This window comes from Mesoplodon densirostris, chromosome X (assembly GCF_025265405.1).
Source record: "Mesoplodon densirostris isolate mMesDen1 chromosome X, mMesDen1 primary haplotype, whole genome shotgun sequence".
Classification (NCBI taxonomy): Eukaryota; Metazoa; Chordata; class Mammalia; order Artiodactyla; family Ziphiidae; genus Mesoplodon; species Mesoplodon densirostris.
In genome coordinates, this window is record NC_082681.1 from 95,316,948 (window position 1) to 95,327,685 (window position 10,738).

At 54.9% G+C, this 10,738-nt stretch overlaps 1 protein-coding gene across 3 annotated transcripts; it reads left to right on the top strand.

Annotated features, from left to right (window-relative positions):
* The first annotated feature begins 1,079 nt into the window (after positions 1-1,079).
* Positions 1,080-10,534, top strand: SLC38A5 (solute carrier family 38 member 5). Of its 3 annotated transcripts, none has more exons than XM_060086921.1 (16): positions 1,080-1,184; positions 2,609-2,662; positions 2,742-2,817; positions 3,161-3,276; positions 3,367-3,440; positions 3,997-4,089; positions 4,216-4,294; positions 6,352-6,434; positions 6,744-6,802; positions 6,904-7,026; positions 7,238-7,317; positions 7,959-8,059; positions 8,312-8,427; positions 9,218-9,362; positions 9,456-9,559; positions 10,059-10,534. In XM_060086921.1, the coding sequence occupies exons 2-16, from the start codon at positions 2,610-2,612 to the stop codon at positions 10,158-10,160; spliced, it is 1,404 nt and encodes a 467-aa protein (XP_059942904.1). In that variant the 5' UTR covers positions 1,080-1,184; position 2,609; the 3' UTR covers positions 10,161-10,534. The 3 variants fall into 3 exon arrangements, with proteins under 3 accessions (XP_059942904.1, XP_059942905.1, XP_059942903.1); XM_060086920.1 differs by lacking the exon at positions 1,080-1,184 and adding an exon at positions 2,190-2,255; XM_060086922.1 differs by lacking the exons at positions 1,080-1,184; positions 6,744-6,802 and adding an exon at positions 2,187-2,255 and having other exon boundaries at positions 6,352-6,388; positions 6,916-7,026.
* The last annotated feature ends 204 nt before the right edge of the window (positions 10,535-10,738 follow it).

Here is a 10,738-nt window from a genome sequence, read left to right on the forward strand (position 1 = left end):
TCCACCTGGGCCTCAAACAGCCCAGTCTAGTCGGGCCTGGACCCCATGTCCACCCCGCCTGACTTCCTGCAGGAGACGCATGCTTTGCCTGGGACAGACATGCCTGTCACATGCCCGAATGGAGTCAACTGACAGACCCCTATTTAAGAGAGACAGGCAGACAGACAGTGGGGCTCCTCTGTTAGGGTGTGGACAGGCTCCACCCAATGCCTAGGCTGGGGTCCAGGACTTCAGGGTGTGCCTAGTTTGCAGACAGTGTGTAGCCACACTCCCCGCCCAACTACAAATGCCCTCCCTGCCTCCCTCTGGGGACCCCCCAAGATCTAGGGTCCTCTCTCGGCTGGGCTGTCTGTCTAAGGTCAGCCTCTGGTGGCCTGGCCGTGCCTCTCCCTGCGCCTGTCCCACTGCTGGCCCCAGGTCTGTCTGCTCCTCTGCCTGAATCTGACTTTCTCTGCCTGCCCCTCCATGTGTCTCTCTGCCTCAGCCACTTGCTCTGTCCCTTTGAGCCAGTGTGTCTGTTCCTAACCTCTGTTTGGGGATGTGTCTGGCTGTGTCCACCTGTCCATCTGCATTCATCCAGGAGCTTGCGAGAGCCTCTCCTTGCCCACCGTTTCTGAGTCTCTTTCTTCGCTGACTGCCCCTCCGCCTGTCTACCACTCCCTCACACCCTGTCTTTCTGTCCCCTCCTGTTGTCTGTCCTTGTGCTGTTTCTTCTGCCTGCCTGTCTCTATTTGGGATTGTTTCTCTTCCTATCTCTGTCTCTCCTCCTGCCATCCATCCCATCCCGCTGTATGTCTGACCCCTGAGTCAGTTCTGTCTGTCCCTCTCTCTAGGAGTGGATCCACTCCCTTGATCTTTCAGCCCATCTCCCCCACCTCCCCCGAAACCTCTGTTTCCCTCCATGTGGGTTCAGATGAAGGGAGGCACACACCCCTGACTTCCCCCTGCCCAGAACCAGAAGAGGGAAACTGAATTAAAGTTAAAACTTTACAGGAAAAAAAAAATCCGCCTGCCAGATGGGGCCCGGGCAGTGCTGATTAGCCGCCGAGCAAGCCCGGCGGAGTTGATTGGTCAGAGGGCAGGCGAAGGCAGGGTCTGGCTGAGCGGGAGCCCTGCTGCCCGGCAGGGTCCCAGAGCCCCAGTTCTGAGTTGCTGCTGCTTCAAGAGCTGAGAGGAGCAGGGAGGTGAGGAGGGGGTGCTGGCCATTGAGGGGGGCTCCTGAGTCCCCAAGGCACGAATGGGGGTCCTGGGAGAGGGCTCAGGGGTTCCCTGGAGGCATTTTTAGCACTAGTGCGGAATTGAATGGGAGGGGGAATCCTTTTGGTACCCTGATCCCAGGAAATGAATTCAGGAGTGGGTGGGAGGCTCCAGAGGGTGCTCATGGCTGACGAAGGGGCTCCTTGAGAGCCTTCCCCGACCCAGGAAGGGGATTCAGGGCTTGAGTAGGGGGCTTCCTGGAGGGAGTTTTAGTCATGATGGGGACCTTGAATGGGGGTTTCTGAGATACGGCATTCCCAGGAAGTGAGTTCAGGGCTGGGGGCTTCTTCAGAGACACTCCGTCCAGAAGAGGGAGGAGGCTCCAGGCTTGCGTGGGGATTGCAGGGACACCCCACCCCAGGAAACACATCAGGCCCTGGGAGGGGGCTTTTGATGATTGTCTCAGAGACAGCTCCTCTTCAGGAGGGGAAATTAGGGCTTGGCCATGTTCCTGAGACACCCCAAGCCCAGAAAGGATCTCAAGTCTGGAAGTGTCTCTAAAGTGACTTCTACTGGAATAGGAGTGTTTAAGACTTGACAAGGGTCCCAGAAAATAACTCTCTAGTCCCTAGAAGGGGGATTAAATGAGGGTCCCTGGGTCACTTCTATCCCTGGAGGGGGGAATTGCTTTTGGCCTCCAGTGAGAATATTCAGAGTTGTGGCAGAGAGCAGTTTGCCGCGTCCAGGGGTTGGGGGGCTGGGGTCGCTGAGCCCGCCTCCCATCCTCAGCCCCTCCAACAGGTTGCATCAGCTCTGGGCTCAGGCTGGCGGCCCAGGCGGGGAGGAGGGGGGTAGGGGGCGTTAGGAGGGGTGGGGCAGTCAGGCGGACACGTGTCCCTGTAAGGAGTGAGAGGCATGACCACGCGGTGAGGGTGGAGGGAAGAGGGGGGTGCGCGGGGGACCGGGGAAGGGAAGAGACAGACAGCAAGAGAGAGTGAGTCTGGGGTCTGGGAGGAGAGGCTATCCCAGCTCCAAATGGCCATCTCATCTGCTGAGGGGTCGGTATCTCTCTCTTTCTGTCTCTGTCTCTACCCCTCTATCTCTTGCTGCCCTCTTTTTCTCCATGTCTCAGTGACTAACTGTTGGCGTCTCTCCCCTGAGTCCCTCTCTCTCTCTCTCCCCATCTCTGTCTTTGTCGGCCTCTCCCTCTTGTCTCCAATTATCTCCACTTATCTCCCTGTCTCTCTAATCCCTCTGTTCCTGTTCCCCTCACCTCCTCTATGTGTCTCTGTTTCTATATCTATCTGTCTGTCGCTATTGGACCCCCCCCGACCCCCTTCATCTAGTTCTCCCCACTTTGTAAGCCCCCCTGCTCCATCTCTGAACCCCCACCCCATTTCTCTGCCCACAGGATGGAACTGCAGGATCCAAAGATGAATGGAGCCCTCCCTGGGGGTGCTGTGGAGTGAGTCGGGGACCCAAGGGGTTGAGGTCAGGGATCAGAATTACCTTCTCATCAGCCTCAATTTCCCTGCCTATTCTAGCTACAGGCAGGAGCACGAGGGCTTCCTGCCCAGCCATAGTCCTTCTCCTGGGAGGAAGCCAGCCCAGTTCATGGATGTGAGTGACCCCACAGGATCTGTCCCAGCTGCACCTTGCCCAGCTCAGCCCCTCCCCTACTGCTCCCTCTTCCCGGTTATTCCCTTCAGCTGTTTTGCCTCTGGTCGCTGCCCCACCCTTCCCTGTTCCTCTCCACTTCCAGCTGCTCCCCTCTAAAATCTCACCTAGCCTTTCCCTTTCCAGCTCTCCTCGTCTTCAAATCCTTTTCCTTCCTCTGATGGCCCTTCCTGGGCTTCTCCTCTGCCCCAGTCGCTTCTTCCCTAGTCTTTCCCAGGCCCCGGCACTGGTCTCCTTCCCTGGTCCCCCTCCCCATGTGTGCCCGGGCCTTGCCCCTTACCCGCAGTTCGAGGGGAAGACATCGTTTGGAATGTCAGTGTTCAACCTCAGCAACGCCATCATGGGCAGCGGCATCCTGGGGCTGGCCTATGCCATGGCCCACACAGGGGTCCTCTTCTTCTTGTGAGTCCTAGGCAGTCTGGGGTGGGGGAGGGGTGTGGTGGGCAGGCGGGAGGCCTGGGGGCCAAGTCCGAGCAGTGCCATCTGCCACAGGGCCCTGCTGCTCTGCATCGCTCTTCTGTCTTCGTACTCCATCCATCTCCTGCTGACCTGTGCTGGTGTTGTAGGTGAGACCCAGAGCTCAACCTAGACCTTGGACCCCAGATCCTGGACCCAGGACCCCAGACACCACGCTCAGCTCTCTGGGCTCCAGACCCCAGACGGCACCCTGGCCCTCAGACCTCATCTGGGCTCCCAGGTTCCCAACCCTCAGCCCTCAGTCTGGCCATCAAACCAGAGCCCCTACCCCAGACCACTCCACGCCACTTCTAGCCCCCACCCCTCAGTCTCCAGCACACGTACCCATGGAAGCCAGCACCGCAACCCTGAGACTGCCGGTCCTCAGCCCCCAGCTCTCAGACTTCACTCCTGCCATGATCTCAGTCCATATCCTGCCCCAAGACCCCAACTACCCACATCTGGCCCCCAACCTTCTCCCTGGCCACAGATCCACCTACCAGACTCCAACCCCAACTGCTTAGCCCTCACCTCCAGCTCCCAGCCATGAGGCCCAATTAGCCCAAGCCCCAGCTCCCCAGCTCCCAGACTCTCTGGCCTCCAACTCACCCCTGGCCTGGCCTCCTCGACCCACAACCTGTTCCTTTCTGGTTCTCTCCCCTCCAGGCATCCGAGCCTATGAACAGCTGGGACAGAGGGCGCTGGGGCCTGCGGGGAAGGTAGTGGTGGCCGCGGTCATCTGTCTGCACAATGTTGGGGGTGAGGACTCTGGGAGGTGGGGGTCAGCTTGGGGGAAGAGGGTGGGCTGAGGTGGGCTTCCCCAGGCTGGGGTGGGAGGGAGATGAGAGGGATCCTTCTGCTTACACCTCCCCCCACCTGCACCAGCCATGTCCAGTTACCTGTTCATCATCAAATCCGAACTCCCCCTGGTTATCAGCACTTTCCTGGACATGGACCCTGAGGGGTGAGTGTGCAACACCCCTTGGCTCTGGCCCACAGACCACTAATTCTGCCCGTGAGGTCTGGCTACTAGCTTCAACTGTGTGTCCAGCTGACCCCCAGGTCTTCCATTTTGAGACAGTTAGGCAGGCCAGTTTGTTCAGACTGCGATTCCTGTGTGTTGTGGTGCAAATAGTATGTGTGACCATTGCTGTGGCTGTAGGAGTCCAGTAAGACCATGTGTTCATTTTTGTGATTGTTCTGGCTGACTCTGTGTGTGCAGTGTACTCTGATGTTGACCGTGTGGCTGTACCCATCCAGTTGACCTAAACTCTGTCCGCGGGTTTGATTCTGTGACTCTTATACTGGCAGGTTCTCTGGCCATCTGTATGCTAGCTGACTACAGCTGTGTCCTGTATACTGTGGCTCCAACCATGTGTGTTTGACATTTGCTTACTCTGACTTTCTCTGTCCAGTGGATTCTGTTTGATTCTGGGTCCATTAGGCTGGCTGAATCTGTCTAGCTATAAGTGTATGGTCACTGACTCCAAGAGAGTATGTGCACGTGTGTGTGCAGTGGACCGTGGTGCCAGCTAAGTGTACGTGATTTGTGTTTAACTTTCTGTGTTTAACTTGGTGACCATCGTTCTGGCAAATTCTTTCTGGCTGTTTGTGTGTGATCCTCGACTACAACTGTATATGTCTTCTGTATTATGGTTCTAGCCATGTATGCTTGCTTGTTGTTCTGAGTATGTATCCAGCTGACTGTTTAATTCTGGATCCATTGGCTGGCTGAATCTTTTCAACTGTTTGTATATGATAGCTGATTCTGTGTATACTGTTAGATCTTTGGTTTGATCCTGAAACCATCCAGGTAGCTGACAGTCTATGTGACTAGGTGTGTCTAATTATTATAATTAGCTCCCACTGTATATATGACCAATGGTGCTTTGTTAGTTTATGTCTGTGTAACTGTGTGTCTAAGGTAGAAAGAGAGTGTGTGAATACCTGGAGCATAGTAAGCACTTAATAAAATTCTTTTGAATAAATGAGCAGTTGTTCAGCCAATTCTGTACTAACAGACTATATCTTGCCTGGGCACCTCCCTCCAATCTCTGTACAGATCCTGCTCTTTCCTTGAGCTTGGTTCCAACTGAGTGGCCAGCTGGCTGATTCTGTCTCTATTTCCATCTTTTTTTTTTAAGTATTTTTTTAAAATTTACTTAATTTATTTATTTTCGGCTGCATTGGGTCTTCGTTGCTGCACTCAGGCTTTCTCTAGTTGCAGCGAGCGGGGGCCACTCTTTCCTGTGGTGCCCAGGCTTCTCTTTGCGGTGGCATCTCTTGCTGTCGAGCACGGGGTCTAGGCGCGTGGGCTTCAGTAGTTGTGGCTCATGGGCTCTAGAGCACAGACTCAGCAGTTGTGGCTCACGGGCTTAGCTGCTCCACAGCATGTGGGATCTTCCTGGACCAGGGCTTGAACCCGTGTCCCCTGCATTGGCAGGTGGACCCCCAACCACTGCGCCACCAGGGAAGCCCTATTTCCATCTTTGACTGTGTGGCCAAATCAGCCCTGCCACTTTCAAGTGCTCAACAAACCTTGAGTTGTTCAAACAACCACACGTGTGTTTCTGACTTTTTGTCTGACTCTGCATTGTTGCCTGCCTACCAGATCATCAGACTGGTGTTCTACCTATCACACATACCAGGGTCATGACTCTCTCTGTGTCTGGTACCTTGTGTTGGACTATGTGAGTCTGGCTGATGTGGGGTATTTTTTGCTCATCTGGTTGTATGTCCATTTGAGGTCTGATGGCACAGTTTTGTCCACCTGTGTGTGTGTTTCCAGCTATATCACTCTGACTGTGTGACTGACAGTCTGATAATCCGTCTGGCTGTTTCCGTCAATTATTTTGTGCCATTTGTCTCTGTAACCACCTGGATGACTTCTCACAGCTGAGGGGTCAGCCCATCTCTCCTGACTGCATGCAGAAACCTCTCTGTCCAGCTGTCTTCTATGAGCGTCTGCCTGACAGTTTTCTTTGGTAGGCAGCTAGTCACTATGTCTACCTGTCTCCTTAGGGACTGGTTCTTGAAGGGAAACCTCCTCATCATCATTGTAAGTGTGTTAATCATCCTGCCACTGGCCCTCATGAGACACTTGGGTAAGAGGCTTCCTGCGTTGGTCATTGGATGGTGGAATTAGAGAAGGGGAGCCAGATTCAAAGAATCTCCACTTTCAAGGGCTGTGGAATACCAGAGGAGAGCTTGTTTGGTGTGGGTTTTTAACAGATGAATAGGAGTTTGCTAAGTGTGTGTGTGTGTGGGGGGGTGGGTGGTCCAGATAGAAGTAGAAGTTTGTGCGAAGTGTGGCAAAATTGGGGTGAGGGGGCCTTGAAGGCCAGCCTGCGGGGGTTGATATTTGCTCTGGGGGGTCCCTTGATTTCTGAGGCTCCATATATTGCCCCTTGCAGGCTACCTGGGGTATACCAGTGGTCTCTCTCTGACCTGTATGCTATTTTTCCTCATTTCGGTGAGTCTGAGGGAGAAGGACATGAAAAAGTGCGGAGGGAGTTTGGGGCACTGGGACATAGCCTTCCCCATGACCTCACTTCCACACCCTCCCTCCCCCAGGTCATCTATAAGAAGTTCCAGCTTGGGTGTGCTATAGGCCACAATGAGACAGAAGTGGAGAGGAAGAGCCCCCCAAGCCTCAACACAAGCTGTGAGGCCCAGATGTTCACAGCTGACTCACAGGTTGGTGTGCAGGCATGTGTCTATGCCTTGCACCTCACTCAGGTCCTCTGGTTCTGTCACACAGTGCACTCTGCTCAGAGTGGAGCCAGGTATCAGACACTGGGGGCTCCTATGTGTCTGATATGGAGGGCAGTGGTGGGGCTGGGGGGATGGGGAAGAGAGGATGGAACCCTGCAGGCTCTAATCTCTTGTGCTTGGGCCACTCCCCCAGATGTTCTACACAGTGCCCATTATGGCTTTTGCTTTTGTCTGCCACCCTGAGGTGCTGCCCATCTACACAGAACTCTGCCGGTGAGTGGGCAGGCAAGTGGGCATGCGTGATGGGGCAGCAGGTGGGGTGATAGTCATAATGTCTGATAAGCCCTACAACAGTCCTTGTGCTGTAGCTTGACTGTGGCTAGATTGTGCCAAGGGAGGGGTTTGAGGTGGCCAGGAGGCCTTGGGGGACGCAGGGCAGTGACTGTTTACTAATTGGGACTTAAGTATTCTACTCTTTTAACATCCAGTACAAGTGTGAATGGACAAGTGGGGAGGCTGAGAAGATGAGATGGAGGGGTGGCATATGTGGATGGGATGCGGAGATGAGGATGGTCAGATGGAGAGGGATATGGATGGACAAAGGGAGGGCAGGGATGATATGATGGGGGGATGTGTGGATGATCAGTATGAAGGGAGAGGCTGTGACAGTCTAATGGGAGAGAGAGGCAGAGATGCGTGGAGAGACAGGCAAAGATGGTCATATGGGGTAAGATGGATGGACAGAGAAGGGAGGAGTGGCTAGTACAGGGGAGGCAGAGATGGGCATCCCAGTGTGTACTAGCTGAACATCAGCTCTGGGAGGAGGGGACTCTGGAGGGTGGGGGCTGGTTTTGAGGGGCCTGGACCAAGTCCAGGGGTCTGGGCATGACAGTTCTATGACCTCTATACCTCAGGCCCTCCAAGCGCAGAATGCAGGCCGTGGCCAACGTGTCCATTGGGGCCATGTTCTGCATGTATGCACTCACAGCAACCTTTGGCTACCTGACCTTCTACAGTGAGTGGGGCTGGGGCCAGGGTTGGGTAGGGAGCTGGGGTGGGGACTGGGCAGACTGGTGGGCAGGAACCTGAGCACTTTCCCTCCATGCCCTCAGACCTATCGGTTTCCAAGTGGACTGTATGCATCACACATGGAGATTTTGTCACCGTCTGTGTGTGTGTGTGTGCGCACGCGTGCACACGTATATGTTTCTGGGACACTGGTCCTGGTGCTCCAATCACATCCCGTATCCCATGTCCCATGTCCCAGGCAGCGTGGAGGCGGAGATGCTGCACATGTACAGCCAGCAGGATCTGCTCATCCTCTGTGTGCGCCTAGCTGTGCTGCTTGCGGTGACTCTCACTGTGCCAGTCGTGCTGTTCCCTGTGCGTTGGGGGCGAGGGTGGGCCCATGGAGCGGAGGGACATGGATGGATGGGTAGAGGGCATAGACAGGAATGTTTGGATGGACAGTGGAGATGGGAGTGGATGGATGGATGGATAGAGGAAGTTGGGATGGACAGACGGGGAAGGCCGAGTTGTCAAATGGACAGAGAGGGAAAAAATAGATGGGCAGACACAAGGTGGACATAGATGGCAGAGCAGAAAGAATCAGGAGAACAGGGGCAGTCAGTTGGAGGGAGGAGGCGCAGATGTCTGGCTAGACAGAAGAGGGAGGCAGGAATGGTCAGACAGGGAAGAGGCACAGATAGACATTCAGGATGGAGAAATAGGGATGGCCAGAAAAAGGGTGGAGGCAGGAGTAGTGAGGTGTAGGAGGGACAAGGCTCTCAGAGGGAGAGGTGGGATGACTAGACAGTGGGGGGAGATATGGAGGTTGTCAGATGGCGAGAGAGGGACAGGGATCTCAGGGTGAAAGCACAAGTGGGTGGTCAGACCAGAGGAGGCAGAGATAGTTGGATAGAGGAGGAGGACAAGATTTCAGACAGTGAGTGGAGGAATAGATGGATGATCAGACAGAAGGAAGAGTCATGGGTTATCGACAGAAGGGAGGCAGGATGCTCATTCAGAAGGTGGAAGTACAGAAGGATGGTCAGACAGGGTGGAGAGGAAATCAGGGATCTCAGACTGAGGGCGGTGTTAAAGACAGATGACTACATGGAAGGGGAGGTAGTGCTTGAGCCCTGACCTGTGTCCTACCCTACTCTGGTCACAGATCCGCCGGGCTCTGCAGCAGCTGCTCTTCCCAAGCAAGGCCTTCAGCTGGCCACGCCATGTGGCCATAGCCCTGATCCTCCTTGTCTTGGTCAATGTCCTCGTCATCTGCGTGCCAACTATCCGGGATATCTTTGGGGTTATCGGTCAGTACCCCCAACCCCAGCCCCAGACCTCACCTAATATGGGCCTTGTACCCCAAACTTACATTGATTCTGTCCCTCCTGCTTGTCCTTCAGGGTCCACCTCAGCCCCCAGCCTCATTTTCATCCTTCCCAGCGTCTTCTACCTCCGCATTGTACCCTCTGAGGTGGAGCCCCTCTACTCCTGGCCCAAGATCCAGGTGAGCATTCCAGGGGAGGGCTGGGGAAAGAGGGGGCATTCTGAGGAGGGAGCACTCCAGGATGGCTAGAAGTTGAAGGAACATTTTCAAGAGGAGGCTTGGCGGGGAGGGGGGCAGATGGTCTGGAAGAATGAAGGAGGTTGTCATAGGAAGGGCCTGAGCAGACAGAGCACAAGAAGGGTCTAAGAAGACAGGAAGCACTCAAAAGGGGGCTGGCTTATAGGAAGTATTCTTCAGACAGATGGAAGGAGCACTCTTAGAAGAGGGTTGGAATGTTTTCAAGGAGGATGCGGGAGAATACTCCCTGAAGTGTTCTAGGAAGATGGAAGGAGGATTCACAGGAAGGTGCTGGTTTTAAGGAAGGAGAGGGAGCAGGAAAGGAGGGTCATGAATGAATGGGGCACTCTCTGGAGGGGGTGGAGGGCTTGAGGAACATCCTTTGGAGGAGCTTGGGTGTAGGTACCCAACCAGGTCCATCTTTTCTCCCTCACATCCACAGGCTCTGTGTTTTGGTATCCTGGGGGTCCTCTTCATGGCGATCAGTCTAGGTTTCATGTTTGCCAACTGGGCCACAGGCCAGAGCCATGTATCTGGACACTGACCAAGCCCTGCTCTGCCTGGGCCCCCGTGTGCATGTGCCTGTGCACGTGGAGTAAGATGGGGCTGCTCACCCGGGTCCCTCCTGCCTGGGGTGTGGAGGTGGCTGGTTCCCATCAGCGTGGCTGTTTCCCATCAACATGGCTGTTGGAGGTAGGGGGCTACAGAGGCTGAAGAGTGGTCCTCTCCCTTCCTCCCCAGGGGATGCTGAGCTTGGATCATGGCCCTAACCCCAACTCCAGCCCCACGGGAGGAGGGGGAGGCCAGGTCCTTGGGGAGCCCCTGCCCAGCCCAGTCTTTTCTGCCTCCTCCTGGCAGAAGCTGTTTGTCAGGATCACCCTCGAGCTAAAGGGGAAGAATAAAGATGCTGAATTGCAACTCTGGCTTCAGTTTTTTGATCTCTTTCTAGGACTTCTTGGGGGACCTTTCCTAGGTTCACACAGGGGTAAATGGAGGCCCCGAGTGTAGGACTGCCAGCTCTCATCTGTTCACCCATATCTCCACAGTTCAGTAGCTCGCTACACAACTCATAGATCTGTTCACTTGCTCACTCAGGAAATATCTCTTGAGAGCCTGCTGGAT

Bases quoted from the DNA above. Each gene is read 5' to 3' on its own strand.
- SLC38A5 (XM_060086920.1), top strand. From the start codon at position 2,233: ATGGCCATCTCATCTGCTGAGGG. The intron at 6,803-6,903 runs GTGAGTCTGAGG...TCCCTCCCCCAG, and splicing joins TGCTATTTTTCCTCATTTCG to GTCATCTATAAGAAGTTCCA. The intron at 9,560-10,058 runs GTGAGCATTCCA...TCACATCCACAG, and splicing joins ACTCCTGGCCCAAGATCCAG to GCTCTGTGTTTTGGTATCCT.